At 44.8% G+C, this 19,987-nt stretch overlaps 1 protein-coding gene across 4 annotated transcripts; it reads left to right on the top strand.

Moving 5' to 3' along the window:
• The first annotated feature begins 2,792 nt into the window (after positions 1-2,792).
• On the top strand, positions 2,793-19,531 carry Kel (Kell metallo-endopeptidase (Kell blood group)). 4 transcript variants are annotated; one of them, XM_085683976.2, is made up of 19 exons: positions 2,793-3,019; positions 3,265-3,377; positions 3,707-3,848; positions 4,127-4,315; positions 4,718-4,842; positions 5,147-5,293; positions 8,053-8,115; positions 8,206-8,394; positions 8,804-8,952; positions 9,682-9,811; positions 15,304-15,414; positions 16,548-16,646; positions 16,829-16,906; positions 17,303-17,403; positions 17,549-17,659; positions 17,809-17,876; positions 18,049-18,228; positions 18,545-18,640; positions 19,254-19,531. In XM_085683976.2, exons 2-19 carry the CDS (start codon positions 3,330-3,332, stop codon positions 19,403-19,405), a joined length of 2,178 nt encoding a protein of 725 aa, XP_085540102.2. In that variant the 5' UTR covers positions 2,793-3,019; positions 3,265-3,329; the 3' UTR covers positions 19,406-19,531. The 4 variants fall into 4 exon arrangements, with proteins under 4 accessions (XP_085540102.2, XP_085540101.2, XP_085540103.2 ...); XM_085683975.2 differs by having other exon boundaries at positions 2,793-3,111; positions 18,049-18,218; XM_085683977.2 differs by having other exon boundaries at positions 2,794-3,019; positions 4,127-4,303; positions 18,049-18,218.
• The last annotated feature ends 456 nt before the right edge of the window (positions 19,532-19,987 follow it).

Genomic DNA, 19,987 nt, shown 5'->3' with positions numbered 1-19,987 from the left:
GGGATGTAGACTAGTGATGGAGAAGTTGCCTAGCCTACCATATGCCCTGGGTTAGACCATGAGCGTGGACAACAAGGTTTTGGAGAATAACAGATCACCATTCCCACCCTGATCAACACACAAATAACACAAGGATATGAAGGGCAGTTTAAAAGTGAAAAACAGCTGCCTTCTGACTTTAAAAATCCACTAAAGAATGTTTAATGCTTTGGTTCAATTCCCAACCATGATTAATTGTTGATTTCATAACAATGCATAAGCTTATCACATGTCTCTATACACTTCCACTTTCCTCTGAAAAATGGAATAACTCTTATCTCCCCCAAAAAAGTGCTGTGAAGGCTGATAGAATAAAAGTATAACTGAATTAGTCTACAAATTCTTTACCAACAGGATGTGGTCTGTAGATGAAAGCCGCCAATGCCATCATAATTGCTACTCTCTGCTGAGACAGCCTCAGGAAAAAAGGTCTTGCAATGAGAATCAACGGCAGAGAGGAAGTAGAGTAGGCGGGCAGCAACGTCTGCAGAGAGAAACATGGCTGCTGCATGAAGCTCTCTCTCCTTGTTGCCCAGCTCCATGAGTTGGCCGCTCTGCACATGTGTTGGGCATGGCTGTGGTGGTGATGAGTCACGCAGAGCAGGACACAGCAGATAACGAGGCCTCACTCCCGAGGCAGCGCCAGGAACAGAGGTTCTTTTACCATCAGCAGCATCCTGGTAGGGAGGGGCCAAGCCACTTCCTTCCCATCATCATAGCTACTGTACCATCATGGTTACTGGCTCGGTTTCCCCAACACGGAGAGAACCTAAGCTCAGTCTGTGGAGGCTATCCACAGGGCTGCTGTCACACAGCACACTGCTTCCTCGACTTGCTCTCATGTGTCGCCACCATGCTGCAGCTGAGGGCACGGGACACAAGCTGACACTCCTCTAGTCTGAACTGTCCTTACGATCATTTTCCTAGAGAATGGCCAACTAAAGAGACAGGCTGGTAGCAAATGAGGGAGGAGACAAATGTAGTGGAAGTATGTGAGCCCATTCCTGAGAAAGGAATACACCTTTGGTGTATAGTGGAGCAGAATAGACCCTTTAGTGTGTGTGTGTGTGTGTGTATGTGTGTGTGTGTGTGCATATGTGCATGTGTGTCCACATGTGAGTGCAGGCACCTGTGGAGTCTACAAGGGAGTGCCAGATTCCCTAGTGCTGGAGTCATACGGAGTTGTGAGCCATCGGGGTGCTGGAAACTGAAGTCAGGGCCTCTGAAAGTGTGTCCTCTTAACCAGTGAGCCACTTCTCCAGCCCACAGAGGACCACCTTTGGGAGTCACTCTTCCCCTTCTGTCATGGGTTCTGGAGGCTGAACCCATGTCACGCTTGCACACAAGTGATTTTCCTTACTGAGCCATCTTGCTGGGACCCGGACTCTGGTCTTTTGATAGCCTCAAGTATTTTCCCTTAGTCTGATTCTTATTCCCACCCCTAACCAAAATTTTACTTCCATTTCTGGCCTCGCCATTTTCCTGACCATCCAAAGACCACACCAAATCCCAATTGTGACTTTGTTATAAGCCCCTTTCCCTAAAATCAGATTCCGTGCCATATCCCTGCGTAATCTTTTCTGTGCTCAGTCATTTGCCACCAGCCTGGGCCAGATCTTGCTTCATCGTCGCACAGTGCCAGCACAGCCACTGTCTTCCGTGGTTTTTTCTTCAATCCATCCAAACCTGCAGTACCACACTGTTCTTCCTCAGAGATTATTTTGTCTTGTCACACTTTTCCTTGGGCTCCTTGTGCCCAATAGCTTAGCTTGCTTTCTTTTGCTTGGAGTCTGGACCTCTCCTCATGACTTCCTTAGTACTATACGACGGCCCAAGCGACCCTGGAGCTTTGCTTTACTTTTCAAATTGCACAGCCACCCCGCTGCCTCCATGTCCCTCCCAGCGAAGTGAAACTGAGGGTACAATTAGGAACTTTTGCTCTCGTGCCTTAGGTTGACCATCCTAATACATCACATTTTGCCTATGAAGAATAAACAGGGAACAGACACATGCTTGCACTGTGACAGACTCCTTATGAGGCCCAGGGTAATGTGGGGAAAAAAAAAGAGGCTTTGGTCTTGATATGCCATCCATTCCTACTATACATTTAAGAAGCATCTTGAGAAATTATGACGGGAAAGGAATACCATACCTGCCACAAAATACTTTCAGCCAATAAGGAGATAAAGATACAAATCGTCATGACAATGGAATACAGAGTAAAGAAGGATGCTCCAAAGGGCCTTGTTCTTTTATGGCAGGCATGCGACCCTGGGTGGCAGGTATTGGAAACTATTACCTTCATTTTCCAGATGACAAAACTTGCTTGCCTTCCTGAGAGTGCAAGAGGCTGGTTTATTGTTATAAAGCTAATAATTAGCAGATTAGGGTCTGCCAGTGGGGTGATCCTTTATAATGTGTGGCTCTGACTACAACCAGCAGGGCCTTGGCTCAATGAAGCATGCTTGGGAACTGTGCTGAATGGGCTTGGGGCTGTGAGGCCTCCCTGGCAAGTGGCATTTAACTCAGGAAGGAAAGAATCTGAGAGATTTCAATCACCAAAGAAAGTGGAGAACGGAAGGATATTCTAGAAATAAAGAGACAGTGTGAGCAAAGTTACAAAGCCAAACAGGAGGAGCAGACCAAGTGCAAGATTGCTTGCTGAGTGAGGATACCTCCCTCCTCCCCCCCTGAAACACTGAGATAAAGGAGGAGGTGAGGCCTGAGTGTTTCCTCTCTGATAAGCAGGCTCCACCCAGAGGCCAACAGAACACATTTGGGGACAGAGGGATAGAGTGGAAGGGGTGCCCCTTCTCCAGGGCCACAACGACTGGAGTGGGGGCCAAAGAGAGGTTATTTTCAGTGGCTTTAGATACAGCACCTGGAGCAGAACCAGGGAGGATTCTGGGAGCCAGAGAGAAGCACAGACAGATGGCAAGAGTCCTGAAGAAAGCTCCAGCTTCTGGAGCCAGAGCCTAGGGTGAGGGTTAGGGTGGCTAGGTCAGAATATCCTATCCCCACAACACACACAGCAAAGGCGGGAATAAGGAGCTTCCAGAATAGAAAGGAAAGGCAAGGCCGGTGATGGTGAGAGGTGGGGAAGGTTGAACGCCCAGGGAAGAGGTTTGTTCTGCGGCAACTTCCTTGAGATGAAAACATGGGTAGGGTGAGTGTCACTGTGACTTGACAAACCGATCTTTAACATGTCCTTCCTTTCTGAACCAGCTTCTCTCTCCTCCTCCCTCCTCCACTGGCTTCAGGAGGAGAAGGACGAAAGTGGGGAGGAGCTCATGGGACAGAGCCAGGCCAGCAGAATGGGACGTCCCTGGAGCCAGGAGGTAAGTGGCCTCTGCTAAGACACTAGAGTCGTCTCTTCTTTCTCCGAAGTCCTACACATCCTGTTTGATCCTTCTTCACAGAATTGCTCTCTCATGGACTAGAGGTCTAAAGAGAGCTGGATCTTAGAACGAATAAGTAGAATTACTTCCTTAGAAAGGGATTCTGGGAGGGGGGCAGAGAAAAAATGTAGAGCTCAATAAAAATCAATAATAAAAAAAGGATGCTAACACTAACTTTTCCCTCTGCCCCCTTCCCGTCATCTTGCTATCTCTGTCCCTCCCAAATTTGTCTCATTTGTTTTCCTCTTGGTTCTCCCCTCACCCACTAGAGTTCTCCAGGTGAGGGGCTTCCCACTGAATGGAGCAGACAGTGGACAAGAGCCAGACGAGTGCTGTTAGGTGTGCTGCTCTGTGGCCTGCTCCTTGGGTCTTCTGTGCTTTGGGTGTACATCTTCCGGAACTGTGGTCCTCGTAAGGAGATCCTGGAACACCCCCGACCTAGGCAGCCCTCCCTCAAACGCCCTGGTTCTGACCCCGGAGGCTCCTGCCCTGTAACTTCCTTGCCCCTACCCTCGTGGTCCCTGAGGGTCTAGACTGCTTTCACCCTGAATCCCACCAAAGGACACCATTCAGACCATTGTTTTCTTAAGTCGTCCCTCTTCAGTTCCTCACTAGACATCCTTTGCCAGTCCCTTGAGAGAGCCCTTGTTCAGTTTGCTCTTCTCTAGCTCTGAGCTTTTATTTCACAGGTCCTTGCAAGACGCGGGTGTGTTTGGACCTCCTGGCCCATTACCTGGCCTCTGGAAACAGAAGTGTAGACCCCTGCACTGACTTTTTCAGCTTTGTCTGTGCAAAAGCCAACGGGACCAGTAACTCTCTTCAGACTCTCACAGACGAGAACAAGCGCCAGCTATGGAGACTCCTGGGTGAGGACACAGGTTGGCAGACTCTCTGGGCAAGGAGAGAGCTGAGTCTCCAGTGATCTTGATAGCACTAAATTCTGCAGGGCTTTCCTCTTGCTCCTCCACTCTGCCCAACAGTCTCCTTTATTCCCATCCCATTTATTCTTAGTCTTTTTCTTTGCTTCCCCCTCTCTTCTTTCTTGTTTCCCTTTCTGCATCTCTCTATTGGCCTCATCATCTTTTTTGTCTGCACTCTCTCTGTTCTTATCCGGTGGTCAAGCTGAACCAATAAAAAACTGGGAGCTCCGCTCCCTTATCTCTACTTTATCCTCTTCCATATTATTGCAGAGAAGTTTCCTGAATGTTCCTATACGTTTCTATCTCGTTTGCCCCTGTACCATTATCCACTCATTCTATTTTTCCATGCTTTTTTCCTAGAGACCCCCGGGTCCTGGCACCTAAGATCTGGGGAGGAAAAAGCCTTCCAGTTTTATAACTCCTGCATGGACACAGACACCATTGAATCTGCAGGGGCAGGTCCCCTCCAACAAGTTATTGAGGAGGTGAGAAGAACTGGGGTTTCAGCATTTCTGAGTAATTCATATGACCAGGGCAAGCTTGCAGACTGCCATGATTTTCTAGGATGCAGGTCTCTTTCTCAGGGACTCCAGGTTCTAGGAGGGAGACAGAAATGAAATTACTCTCTGAAAAATCGAGACTCACAGTGAGAATAAGGAAGCAGAGGCCGAGAGGGAGCAACGGGCTCAGAAACTTGGAGCTAGTGGCTGTGAGAAGAAGGAGAGATTTACACATTTGGAGCCGGCTCTCATGGGTCCCCATATTCAGTTCTGTCTCTCTTCTTCCTAGCTTGGTGGCTGGAACATCTCCGGCAACTGGACTTCCTTAGACTTTAACCGAACTCTGAGGCTTCTGATGAGTCAGTATGGCCACTTCCCGTTCTTCAGAGCCTACCTGCGACCTCATCCAGCCCCTCCACACACACCAGTCATCCAGGTGAGGGATAAACTGGCAAAATCGCAGCTGCACCTGATTCTGTCTCGAGGCTATCATTGCTCAGAAGAGAGATGTCAGACTGGGAGATAAGACATTTGTGAAAAGTAGGGAACAGCCCTATCTTAAGGGAAAATTAGAACTACAAGGATCAGAGCTACTAGGTGTGACTGGGAAAGGGTGTATCAGGGCCAGCTCTGAAGAGTAGAGTACTTTTAACCTTCCTTATTGAAAACATGGATTTCTCCTGGACCTCTTTAGTAGTCTTGTCATCCTATCTCCAGAATTGCCCTTTTCTTATTTACTCTTTATTTTCCCAAGGCACCTTTCTAAATTTAAGAGCGAAGAGCTTGTCATTTTAATAGATCACCCAGTCATCAAGATACAGACCCTAATCTTTAGCAAAGCATTGCAAGTTTGTGATCTAACCCCTACGCTTATCTCCTGCTACATTCCGTCTCCCCCTGACACTCTACGCTCTGCTGACTCACATGCAATGCCAAAAATATTCTTCTTCTCTTTACATACACCGCTTTCTTGCCTGTAACAATCCTAGAAGACTCCTACGTGTTTCAGATGTTAGCTTTCAGAGTCTCTTTCAGTACGTCTGCCCCAACATACTACTTACGATTTGGGTGAGGTCCCTCTGTCATCTGTTAAACGCGATCAGCATCTAATACTCTGAAAGACTGTGGCCTCAACAAACTTGGGTTCTTCTCAGCAACCAGTGGCCACTATTAGCTGTTTGTAAATAAATAAATAATGGAGCTATCACTGATCTAAGTACTGGTGTGAGGACTGGAGCTGTCTATATTTGTCTCTGAATCCCACAACTTCATACAGGGTGATCATTCAAGAAGACATAACGACCATTATAGGTATTCTAAGATTGTAATTTAACACACGGATTCATGTGCTGAGCTGCTATGGCTTGGCTGGATTAGCTAAGATCTGAAATGCTTAAAGACAGATTTGGAGAGGAGGACATCAACAGAGACTTGGGGCATGGCTAGCATGAAGCTCTAAGACACCATAAAAGGGTTACAGTGAAATTCCGAGCTAATGGAAGTATTTGGAATGACGGGACTTCTGCCTCTGCACGAGGTCAATAAGAGACTGGCCTGGAGGTTGGGTAAGACTGAAAATATGAAACTGCACCAGAAATCATTGTTGACCCAGTCAAGAAGAATTGATAACTATTAACTTATGGTAAAAAGAGGAGCAACTGAGTTCTTTCAGAGGTCAACATGTGGCTCTGTAGACAAAAGAGGAGCTACTGAGTTCTTTCAGAGGTCAATATGTGGCTCTGTAGAGATCAGGAATAATCAGCTTTGAAGGCGACCTAAAACAGCTGAAGAGTCTAACTTAACATAGTTGAGTTTGAGCAATAAGAGCAAAAATGGAAACTAAGAACTGAGCATTAGAAATGGTCAGTTTCAACACCTTGTTGATGATCCCAGAGACTTTCCAAGGTGAAAAATTAAAAGGGGAGATGCAGGAAGCAATGAGTCACGTTATCAGCTCCAGTCTAAATAGTCTCTTGAGTAAGCTTAGGTAGAAAGAATAGACGACAGCGGAGCCCATGGGAAACTTAAGCAGGAGGAAGGGAAGAGTGCATGGGATCACGGAGATAGAAGATGGGCCCCCATGGGTGGGATCACAAGGGAAAAGGGAGAAGCTACAGAACGAAACTACAGATTCCAGGGATTCCCTCACATGCAGAGTAGAGAACTGGAAGACACCATTGAAAATTTGCAGCCAGTCACAAATTTTTTTCTAAGAATGGACAGAGATTGTAATTGGACTTCAAGGAGACAGTAAAGAAACTGAAACAATGGGCAAAGATGCCTTTTTCTCTCTAAACTTTGGACATAAAATGCAATAAAAAGATCAGTTAAAAGATTATTTTCAAGATGAAATAAGAGTATAGAGGTCAGAGTGGGAGAGGGGGATTGAACTTAGAAGAGGGAAAGGAAACTGTGAACACAAGGATTCTCCGAATCTAAGTACACTGGGACCTGAACACTTGACTAGAGTACCAAGTTTAACAGATCCCCTACATTCAGTATCAATGTAAACGGTACTTAAACCTGAATACTTTTAAAAAATATAAGTTAATGCAGCATCTATATGAACAGACTATCCAATTTTCATTTATTTGTAATTTTAACAATACTTTTTTTTTTCAAAATTGGTCAAAACCATTATGGTTCTTTGAAAAACACGTTATAATTTTAAAATAGAATAAATACAGTGTGGAATTTGGTGCTAGGGCTTGAATCCAAGGCATCATCTGTGAGAAGCAAGTACTCTACTGGAGAATCCTGCTGCAAGTGCCTAACGTAGAACTTATTTTAAAAAATTCATGACAAGCAAAGTTTTGATGTTTTATTCATGATGGATCGTTCTGCATTAATTTTATTTTAGAAGTATGTATTAAAATGTGCATCTTGTTACTGAGTTTGAGTACTTCTTCATTAGTGCACCTGACATGGGTGTCTCTCATCCTTGTCCCTAGATCTACATGGGCACAAAGAGTAGCTTCCTCTAAACAAATCTCTGTGTTCCTCTGTTGCTGAGAAGGTCAGCATTTACATGCATAGACTTTCCCCCATAGTCTCTGTCTTTCTTTGTAGACCCTTTTCTCTCTCTCATTTCCTTAGTCTCAATCCCCCATCTCGCACGGGCCCTCCCCCACCTTCCCACACCTACGCTCTCCACCCTCTACGCTCCTATTTCTCTCCAGTCTCTCTTATGTCCAGATAGACCAGCCGGAGTTTGACATTCTTCTCCAGAAAGAGCAGGAACAGAAGATCTATGCCCAGGTAAGAGTCCACACAGCATGCCCCCGCCTCCGCCCCCAGGCGAAAGGCTTCTAGCTTCAGTGACTAAAATTCTAAAGTTCCCCTCTCTAGATCCTGCGGGAACAGTTGACTTACCTGAATCGGCTGGGAACTTTACTGGGAGGCAACCCCCAGCAAGTGCAACAACACGCCGCCTGGTTCATCTACTTTACCTCACGGCTGTTCCAGTTTCTGAGACCCCTAGAGCAGCAGGAGGCCCAAGACAAGCTCTTCCACGTGGTTACTATTAATGATTTGCAGGTGCCTAGAACTGAGGTCTTGAGGGCTTGATGCTTGACGGCCTCTCAACAGCGTTCTATTTTATTTTCATCCTCCTTGTATCCTTAATTTCTTCACTTTAAAAAAAAATGCATGCATTTATGATGTGGGGTGCTGGTGTGCATATGGAAGCCAGAGAACAACTCTCAGGAGTTGAATTCTTGCCTTCCATCATATGGGCTGGGAGAGTGAACTCAGGTGCTCAGGCTTTGTGGCAAGTACCTTTAACCACTGAACCATCTTATTGGGCCTTTACTTCCTTCCATTTCTGTTTTGCTGTAACTCTAGTCTTCTTCCATCCTTCCCCTAGCAAGCCCCTCCCTCTCCTTCCCCTCTCTGTCCTGTTCCTTTTGTTGTGCTTCCTTCTCTCACCTCTGTGTCTTTTCTCAAGGAAATGGCCCCTGCCGTCGACTGGCTGTCCTGCTTACAAGCCACCTTCACACCGATGTCCTTGAATCCCAACCAGACCCTCGTGGTCCGTGACCTAGACTACTTGAGAAACATGTCACAGCTGGTAGAAGAGGAGCTGCTGACAAACAGGTTCGCCCAGGTTGAGTTGGACAGATATTGGGCCTGGCAGGAGAGTGAGGACACAGAGGTTTCAGAGGCATCTTGAGTGAGAGGCGTCTGCTACGGGGGAGACAGAAAAGGGAAGAGTGGGCAGCACAAAAGAAAGCATAAAAGCCACGAACAATGTAAGGCTTTGGAATGTGAGGACCAAGTGATGCATGAAATGCAGGACACAGTGGTGATGTGTCTGCCAGGAATGCAACATCAACCTGTAAGGAGCTCCCGTACGATAGGTAATGCCTGAACGTCCAACTCTCAAAGGCATGGACCCAGCTCTTCTGTATAGTATCTCAGGGGTGACATTGTCTAGACATCCTTTATAGGGGAGGCAAAGCATGTGCCTCTGCAATTTTGTAAGTGTGCCTGGAAAGACAGATGCCAGCGGGACCAAGGCAATCCACAACCCACCTTGGTCATACATAGCAATCTGTCTTCAGATGAGCTGAGGTTTCCTAGTTGTGAAAGTAAATGAATCAAGTCTTTCCTCTCCCTGTAACTTCACAAGGCAACATCTTTACTTGATTCCTCTGTCACCCCCAAAGTCAAATCAAGAAAGACTGGTCTTGATGTTTGCGCTTATATGGCTATGGCTGTTCTTTGCAAATATAGAGGACAGGGCTGCATACAGGCAGACCAAGGTGATTTACTGAAGCGGATCTTCAACTGGGCATGTTTAGGTTGACAACTGTGTCTCCACAGGGACATGATACAGAGCTACATGATCTTGGGGCTGGTGGATACCCTCTCTCCAGCCCTGGACAGTAAATTCAGGGAAGCACGCAGAGAACTGAGACAAAAACTAGGAGAACTGAAGGAACGACCACCCCTGGTAAGGAGAGAAGGTGACATCTTTTCTATATTGGGGCATATATTGATTTATTTCCAGAGGGGGGGAAAAGGCATAGGTAGAGAACTCCCACCTTGTGGAATTAGGCAGGTTTAGAAGGCAGAGTCTATTTTTAGAATCAAGACACCGCCTGGCTACTTCAGTGGCATTTGACTGAATATCAGCATTTCAATAATAAAGTGAAATTAAGAGAACTTAACTATTGAAGAACATGCTGTTTTCCTGAACTCTTTGGTTTGAAGACCTGAACCTAAAGCTTAAGATTTATCCTCATGAATGATATTTGGCACAGAGTGGCCACCTAGAAGAGTCCATGTTTGGTGTTTAAATGTGCATCACAGAATTCATCTCTGACCCAGTGAGATTTTTTTTTGAAGGGGGGGTACAAATGGACTTGGTTGGTCAGATCTTCATATATCTGAGGAGAAAGGTGGATATGAAATGTGTAGAACCAACCAACCAGTCAGAGGCATTATCTGAGATACACAGATCTGCCTCAGAGAATTCCCTGACATCCTCTGTCAGATCAGTTCAAATGTAAGTGGAGATGTCTAGAGCACTGGGCACCTGTTCCCCTTGGCGAAGGTCTCAGTTTATGGTCTTGAGGGAAAATACTTTTTTTTCTTGTAAATTTGTGGGCAATTTCTCTACCTTAATAAAATCTTTAAGAATATTTATTCAGTGCTGGGGAAATGGCTCAGTAGCTAAAATGCTTGCCTCTCAAGGGTAAGGACTTGAGTTTGAAAACCTGGTTTGATGTAAATTGCAATGGTGGTGACTGTAACTGTAATAAGTTTCTGTATTAAGATGGGATGGAGATAGGAAAACTCCCTGGACATTTGGGACTCGGTAGCTTCATGTATACAATGGCAAAAAACAAACAAACAAACAAACAAAAAAGGTCTCAAACAAAATGGAAATGGGAGATTAACACCTGACATGGTCTTCTGAACTCTACACATGCAAACATGACAAATAATATACATTCTTCCCCCGCTACCCACATCCCCAAATTTATAAAGGAAAAATGTCCTCATAAAGACGGAAGTGTAGCCATTGTTTATTTATGGTCTACAAAAGCCTAGATAATTTCCTTTATTGGCTTAATCCTCAGTTTTTTATGAGGTAGCACAAATATCGTTACATGTTTGCTTTGCGTTTACTTACCTGTTGTTTTTTTTTTTAAAGACAGAGTCTCACTGTTCAGTTCTGGCTGTCCTGGAACTCACTCTGTAGGTCATGCTGACTCAAATTCACAGAGATCTGCCTGCCTCTGCCTCGTGAGTGCTGGGATTAAAGGAATGTGGCACTCCACCCAGCACTTTTTATGTTTATTTTAGAGACGGAGCAATGAATATATTACTCTGAAGGAACATGGCTATAGGAGTAAGTTAGAACAGGGATCTTCTCTGGCTGTCTGGCTTCAAGGCCAGCTTGTTTCTTCATTGTGCCCTAGACGATTCTCCTTTAGGATGGTCCCTCGGTGTGGGACAGAATCACAAGAAGCTACTAGGCAGCCTATCTCTTGATCAGATGAAGTAGAGCATAACACCAACTGCAAACTTCCTGGCAAAAACAGATTCCTGTAAATGCCAGCACTGTGCCATGAGGTCATGTCTTGGAAGGCATAAACATGTCAACACAGAGATTCATGCTTAAAGAATGTGGAAGGCTTACAAATCCTGTAATCACCATCCTTTTCATTGGGGGTATATAATTGCAGAATGTGTATCATGTTCTGCCAACAAATAGTCACATGATGACCTTGGAGAAGCAGCTTCGATGATCAGAACAGGACAAAACGTGACAGCATCTGACTTCAAAGTCATTGCCAGGCAGCAGTGAACACCACTCACTAAATGCTCCGGGGCCTTTAGTTCCCATTTCCCAGATGCGGAAAGAGGTGTGAGAATGAGAAATGACTTCCTCAAGACCCCACTGCTCTTAAATGAAGAAACAGGCTCCAAAACAAATCTGGTTGGCTCAAGAATCTGTATTTTTAACACACCGGGCAGGATTGAGCAATATGTGGGTGCTACAGCATTGGGTCAGCAAACTCTTCTTTAAAGGGCAAGATAGCTAAGTATATCTGGTTTTACGTTCCATATGGTTTATGGTGCTAGCACTTGACTATTGTAGTGGCCCAAAAGACAGAGCTAGGCTCTTAAAGAACACAGTTTAGACAATAGATACCCTTGGTGGTTCCTAGAGCAGGCGGATTGGAGAGGGTTTGAGTATCAGGAGGAGAGGAACCCTTAGGAGCAGGTAAAACTGAAGCAATGTTTAGAGAAAAAACATCGCCTTGCCTTATGTCATAAGAGCAAAGCATGAAGCAGACTGGCTAAAAAAAACTGGCCTAGTATGTAGGGTCCTCTTCATGACTCTGGCTGAAAAGAAACACTGGGACTTTGCATGCAAGTTTGGACCTAGTGCTGCTGCTGAAGTTTCTCGTGGGTGGTTGAGAACGGTCAGCAAAAAGGAGAGCACTGAGGTGGAAATCAGAGAGCAGAGGGTCTGGTTACTGTAAAGATGCTTGCTTTTCTTTTCATGAAACAGGACATTTATAAAATTTTTCAGTTTATATTTTGAGATAAGCAATGGAATTTGCTGGCTTGTGTTTTAAGAGGCAGTACCAGATTCTGGGATTGATTTTTAGTTCCAGACAATGGTTGTTAATTGGAGACCTCTGACCCCTCTGAGAAATTCTAATGTATGCTCTTAGTTTGAAATACCAGTAAGTGGCATATCTGACCCTTTTTGTTGGTTGGTTTTGAGTACATGGTCAATGGAGAGGTCTATCCATTTCTTTTATTAAAAAAGGTATTTCTTTTATAAAACTTGCAAAGCTGGATTTGGGGCAATGAAAACAAGATTTCACATTTGTGCCTATGCAATGAGAACTATTTATATTCAGCCCATCATCCCAATTTATTTAGACATTTTAAAATTTGTTTAAGCAAGTCATTTCTGTTGTCTTTTTTCTTGGCTCTTAGGTCATCTGCAATTTTTCTCAATGTTTCTTAATCCAGAATATTACTAATAGCTTGTTAGGAAAGTATTAAGTCATGCTTTATTTAGCTATAGATTCATCTATTCATTTATATGATATTTTTGTTGTTTTTGATTTTTTTTGTCTTAGAACTTCTAGTCTTCCTGCCTCAGCCCCTCAACTGTAGATGGCATGGGGGGTATGTGACAATATTTGTTGAGTACCAACTATAAAAAAGTGTTTCTCTGGGTGCCCATTATGTAGCAATGAATGAAATAAAAAAGCATTGCTGCCTTGGGATATTTTTAGTTTAGTAAAAAGAGGTAATAAACTATATTGCTGGGTGGTGTTAGGAAGAAAAGCAAAACACTAAAAAAAGAGAAAGAATGCAAGAGAAAGAGCAGTTATGATTATCAGTAGGCAGGCCAGAAAAGGTCAAATTAGCTGTGAGTCATTCTCATGACGTTTAGTTATGGTTCAATCAGACAAGAGTCCCCTCACATTGCACCATCATTCCACAACAATTTCTTCATCTCATTTAGTATGGCGTGATTTGTGATTTGACCAGATTCTTTCCTAATGCTAAGATAATGGCACCAGAGTGGCAATAGAATTTACAGAGTAATGCCAGTGGAATTCCAGTGGAATTTAGAATAAACAGGGTGCTTTTAAGGAATTATGTCACCCGATCTTCAAATCTGAGAGGAAGGTAGAGCAGACATTGCTTTTGTTTGTACAGCTGGTCTACCTGAAGTACCTAGATTTATGTTAATAGTTCACATTAGTAAATTCTGGATACTGTATTTAAGGACTGTATGATAGAAGTCTTTAAAGACAAATTTAGTTTACTGACAGATTTCATGGATATTTGGAGTAATTTACATTTAAAAATTAGGAGATGGCATTCTAATAGATATGCATGTGTGCATCTGTGTAAGCAAGCAGTCCTGGACCAACCCTCATTTCTGCTGGGTTCACTCTCCAGTTTAGTGCAGCCCCTCGGTGTCCTGTGCTTCTGATATGTGACTCTTAGTTATTGTGAAGCCTTTATCTGTGTTTTTAGGGGACTCTTATATGTGTTTGTAGATCCTAGTCTTTCTTGCACCCCAGTTTAATGAGTCCTTTAAATAGATACATTTTTCTTATTGTGACATTTTTGGTCATTGGTGACCCTACCCTGGCCTTTGATAGTCACACATTATTTTCCATGCCTTCAAAAAATATTCCTTTAACAATTCATTAGAGAATTTTATCTAGAAGTCCTTACATACTCTTGGGCTTTTTCTTGATTTCTATCATTTCTGCATATTATAATTCATGGTTGGTAGGAGACATATGCACCCATTTTCACTGCCCTGAAATGAATCCACGGGGGTTGTTTATCTTGGGTTTGGAGTATTTCTCTCATCCTTTATATTCCAGAGATTTCTCCCTCCTCTATTTTCACATTCCCTATAATACTGAGGCACTTCCCACCCTCCCCTGTCTGAATTCTAGAGATCTCTCCTCCTCTCTTCCCATATTCTCTGTAACTCTGTAGTACCTTCCACCCTTCCCTGTCTGGAGAGACAGGTAGGATTCTAATCTTAGCAATATGCTTGTTATTTTAGTATTTTGCTTTTACCTCTTCTAGAAGCAAACTATCACTTAAAGCCCACATTTACTGCTCTGTAGAATTTTACACTCACACACACACACACACACACACACACACACACACACACACACACTGAGACTAGGCATAGATTGGGTAGAGAAAGGGAGTTTCTCCTTTCAGTTTACAGTTTAAAAATAGGGGTCTTTGAGGAAGGGGTGTGTTGACCATTTCGGTGGTGGGCTCGGGCCCAAGTGGGATACTCCTCCTCACCTTCTCAAGAGTCTTTTGTTTCTCAGAGCAATGCCTCACAGAGGTCTTGCTTTCATACCAACAGGCAACAAGTATGAGTCCTGAGGGAGAAAGGGGAGCCTTTTTCTTTCTGCTGAACAACAGTGGGCATTGCCAGAGAAAAATGATGAATGAAAATGTGTGTTTGTGATTGTTGTTGTCTATATGTGTTGTGTATGCATGTATGTATTGGAAATGCTCTTATGTGCACAGATAGAGCCTGAGGCTGACACCAGGTATCTTTCTTTCATCCATCTCCACCTTTAGTTTTTGAGGCAGTATCTCTCACAGAACCTAAAACTCATTGATTCTGATAGAATGGATGGCAGTCTATTAGTTTCAGGAGTCTGTTTTCCTCTACCCCACCCAAGGGATGAACCGCCATGGTTGACTTTTTATGTGGGTTCTGAAATCAAGTCATTATATTTGTGTGGCAGGCATTCTAATGCCTGAGTCATCTCCCCATTCCTGGGACACAAAAATTTAAAAAACCATCAAAGAGAACATCCTTTGAGATGAAAATCTATGCAAGATTAGTGTTGAGATGTGATTAAAGCAGACACCTGGCCAGGTCTCACTCACTCCAATGTGTTTTTGCAGCCAGCCTACCCAAGATGGATGAAGTGTGTGGAAGACACAGGAACCTTCTTTGAGCCTACCTTGGCAGCATTGTTTGTTCGGGAAGCCTTTGGCCCCAGCATCCGAAGTGCTGTATGTGAGAGCTTTTCCCTGTCTACAACCCTCCACCCTTCCCACCCAACACACCTTGCTCTGCTTCTATAGAATGTGCCCTTGTTTGTGGTGTACAAGGAAGGAATCAGGCAGAAAAGAAATCCAACTAAGAAGAAACCCAGAGACTTACTCAGTCTCTTGGGCAAGTCCAGTTTAGCCACAGGACACAAGTAACCACAGCATCAATTAACTTGAACACCTCCCTGGACTTTCCTGGTATTGTGTTTCTTCAACCATAAAAAAAAAATCAAACTCCTTGACCTTTAAGACTCCTCCCTGTTTATCTAAGAGTTTTGAAGAACACATGATATACCATGAGATCAGGATTATGTAATCTCATAGAGGGCAAATGAGTAACTTCCGAATAAGTGGCGGACTTGGTGAGAAGGGGACTCGTGAGCATTTTACGTGTAATGTTTTTAAATTGACATTATTTTCCTGATTTAATAAGAAAGGGGAATGAGCCAAGAGTAACTGAACAAGTTACTTAATGTCATGGAGACACCAAATAGCAGTCAGCATTTGAACTCAGTCAGTGTGAAGCCAGAGTCATTTCTGATATTGTCACCCAATTCCTTCCACCAAGAAAAAAAGTATTTAAGACAGTGAGCATTTGAGAAACGAGGGATATGGCTCACACTCTGTGACCCTGAAGACTCCAATCTGCTGAGAAGCCAAGGAATGTAGGAGATAGGAAATATGTCTTAAGTGGGAGGGTGGGAACACATAGACCCTGAAATCAAGATGGAAACAGTAACTTCCCATGTCCTCTGCTTTCTGAGAGAGTTGTCTGTCCCCCCAGAAAAAAGTACTCACCAATCTCAGATATTCAGTAGCAAAGAACTGACATTATGGCCCCTTCTTAGGGCAACCAACTCATAACCCTCTCTGTGCTTGGCACTGCCTTTGTAGCCCAGCCCCACAGATCTTCATGCCCTGGGTGTTTGTGGTACTCTGAGAAATAGACTCTTTTGTGAGCTCTTTCCCTTTCTCCAGCAGCTTCTGGAACCTAGTAGGTTCTTTAGCGCCAAGATCTCTTTACACACTACAGCAGGACCAGAGCTCAGACTGACCCTAATACCGCTTTCCTTTTCCTGACCTCATCTTCTCAGGCCATGGAATTATTTGCTGAGATCAAGGATGCAGTAATTATACGCCTCAAAAAACTTTCCTGGATAAGTGAGGAGACCCTGAAAGAGGCCCTGAACAAGGTAAGGCCAGGAGTACAGGCCGGTTTGGGACTATTTAGGAGATAGTTGATCGCTGGATTAAGAGATGGGGATGGAGGAGAGAGAAAGGGGCACCTAGTACAAATGTGGGTGACAGAGTTCATGGTTCTTGAGGGTTTCTAAGGGTATCCTTGTTGCTTACAAACTTTTGTATCTCTTTCCAGCTCACCCAGCTGCAGGTGGAGATGGGGGCCCCCAAACAGGACTTGAAGCCTGAGCTAGCCAAAGAAGAATATAGTGATGTGGGTCTTTGTCCTTTTCAGTGCCCATTATGTCCCTGACTTCTGACTTCTCTGACCCAAGTGAAAAGCAATCCATTTTCTATGGGCAATTCTGAGCCAGCCTCCTCTTTGCCCTGGTGCTGAAGGGATCTCACAGACAAAACAAAATGGAATTTTCTAGGGCTCTTATGTATAGATGCATGCATGTACACGCAAGCATTCTGTGATGTGTCTATGTTTATCTCCATGACGGTGCATGTCAACTTTGTCCCAACATAAGGTGATATCACAGGGTGGCTTTTGCTTAAATGTGATTGCATGTTTATCAGGGCTTTCATGTTTAGGTTTAAATGCACCCAGTTCCCTCCTTTTGTATTCATCTTGGTGCATCTAAACGACCTGCTGCCTCTTTCCCAGATACACCTTGGTCCTAACTTCCTTCAGTCTTTCCTGAGCTGTGCACGATCCCTCCAGGGCAGAAATGTGCGGCACTTCTTGCAGCCCTTTCCCTCCCACAGGTATGAAAACAGACACCCCATCCCAGAGATGGGCTAAGAACAGTGACAACAGTCACAGAGTTCACGACCATGGTTGGGAGGGACTGCACGTACCTTGCAAAGACAGTAGATGATGGAGCTGTGTTTGCATTCACTCTCCACACAGATGGACGGGATCTCCCTGGGGAGTCAAGGCCTACTATTCAGTATCTGACCACGTGGTGGTCTTCCCAGCTGGCCTTCTTCAACCTCCGTTCTTCCACCCTGGCTACCCCAGGTATGGACCATTCTCTGAAGGTGAGTCTTTTGGTAGGGGACCCCAAGGGGGATTAAGAGGTTGTTAGGATGGGTGAGACTTGGAGATGGAAAATGGCAATACATATTTTTGAAGGTTTCTGAAAGTAAAAGAAGACTTTATCTCCTTAGAGCCGTGAACTTTGGCGCTGCTGGCAGCATCATGGCCCATGAGCTGTTGCGTATCTTCTACCAGCTCTGTGAGTAATGAGTCATTGGGAGGGAGGGCTACAGGGATCACTAGGGAGGATGTCAAAGGAGACCTGAGGGAAGAGGAAGGTTATATAAAGGCTCCACAGGTACCCATCTGAGGTATCCCTCATGTTCCACTGATTTTTATCATTTTTTTTTCTCTTGTTCCATTTCCAACAGTACTCCCTGGGGGCTGCCCAGCCTGTGACACCCGTGTCCTACAGGAAGCACTTCTATGCCTGGAGCGCCATTATGCTGCCTTCCCCTTACCCCAAATGGCCCCCTTCAATGGTTCTCACACACTCCTGGAAAATGCTGGAGATATAGGAGGCCTGGCCATTGCATTCCAGGTCTGCCAAGGTCCCTGTCCTTCTGTTCTCCTTCCACTATCCCTCATGAGAACTTAGTTGCATAGCTTTCTGCCCTTCACATTCCCACTGAACAGAGGGCAACTTGGGACCCCCTTCCTACTCTGTAGATCCCCTACCTTCTAGAACAACTGTAGGTCTGCTGGTAAGTACCCTTTCTTCATGCCTCAGACCAGTACAGTAGCATACAGTTAGATAAGACGGCTTAGGAACTTGTTGGGGTACTAGGCTATGTAACTGGCATCAGACTTCTAAGTGCCTACAGATCTGAAGCCTGACAGGAATTTCTATCCCATGCCCATATCTAGGCATACAGCAAGAGGATAGCAGAACACAGCGGGGAGATGACCTTGCCCACCCTGGACCTCAGCCCCTATCAGCTCTTCTTCCAAAGCTATGCCCAGGTGAGCAGCTACCATTTCTCTCTATGCTTAATTCATTTCAGTTCAGGACCCTGTCACGGGAGCTAAAAGGACGGTTGTCCCATACTACACTGCTCCCATACTCACAAGCCGGCTGTCATGGATCCCCACTTGTCCCTTCTGAGTCATCCTTGTCGCTATATAAGATAAACCTGTTGTTCCCTCCTCTCATGCTTCAGAAATACAGACCATTTTAGAAGAAGCCAACGACAGGCTAGACATTTGACCACACTGCTCAGAGACCTCAGTCCTGGGGCTAGTTCCAAACTGATATCACTCCTTTTAGGACTTTGTGCTCTGCCATCAGCATGGCCCACACTTCTTCAACATACCGATGACTCCCTTACAAAACTCAACTACTAAACCCCACTTCAGTCTCTTATAAATGGTGGCATTATATAGCCAAGCTTCTTCTACATGGCTAGTGCCATACTGATTGATTTACACATAGTAAGTTCTCCATGTGGTTCCTGAGTACCTTGACCCTTCTTCTTGTTCTGTATATTGATCTCCTAGCCCTTGTATCCAGTCTTTTCCTATAATCCTATGAGACTTTCTCTCCTCCTTACCATTCTTTGACCCTCTTCCTCTTCAGGTGATGTGTGGAGAGTCGAGCTCACAAGACCCTCAGGACATCTACAGTCCTCCCAGTCTTCGGGTCCATGGACCCCTCAGCAACACCCCGGCCTTTGCCAAACATTTCCGTTGCCCACATGGTACCCTTCTGAACCCCTCTGCCCGCTGTAAACTCTGGTAACTTGGCCACCAGTGAAATTGCTGCAGATGCGCGGGGAACTGGCCCCACCTTTGAAGTAAAAAACCAAATGTCTCTTTTCTTTTTGTTCCAAAATTAAAAGCGTGTACTTAGCTTTAGGTCTCTGTGTGTGTTTTTCAGTGTTTACGTGCGCACTATGGGAACATGTGAGTTACAGCTCATGTATGAAGGTCAGAGGACAGCACTCCCTATCGGTCCTTGCCTTCCACCTTGTTTTGAGACAGGTGTATAAGTCAGTGTTAATACCAGGATGACTGCTCCTCCAGCTTACGGGTATTCCCCTACCCCCACCTCCCACCTGAGTGTGTCTCACTGGAAGCGTACTGAGATTACTCATGTGGATGACTGTATCTGACTTTAAGTGGGTTCTGGGGATCTAACGCCAGCTCCTTGCACTTCTGCTGCCATCACGTAACCCCCAGAGCGATCTCCCCAGCCCACTCTGTCATCTCTCGATGTGCTCCATTCCTACAAGTCAGGAAGGAGAAGAGGGAAAAGCGCCAAGAAAGGATTCGTGGACACTGCAAAAGCAGCCACAGTTGGTGAGATGTGGG

Source organism: Myodes glareolus, chromosome 25, assembly GCF_982192425.1.
Source record: "Myodes glareolus chromosome 25, mMyoGla1.1, whole genome shotgun sequence".
Classification (NCBI taxonomy): Eukaryota; Metazoa; Chordata; class Mammalia; order Rodentia; family Cricetidae; genus Myodes; species Myodes glareolus.
This window is presented reverse-complemented; position numbering and strand designations above follow the sequence as displayed.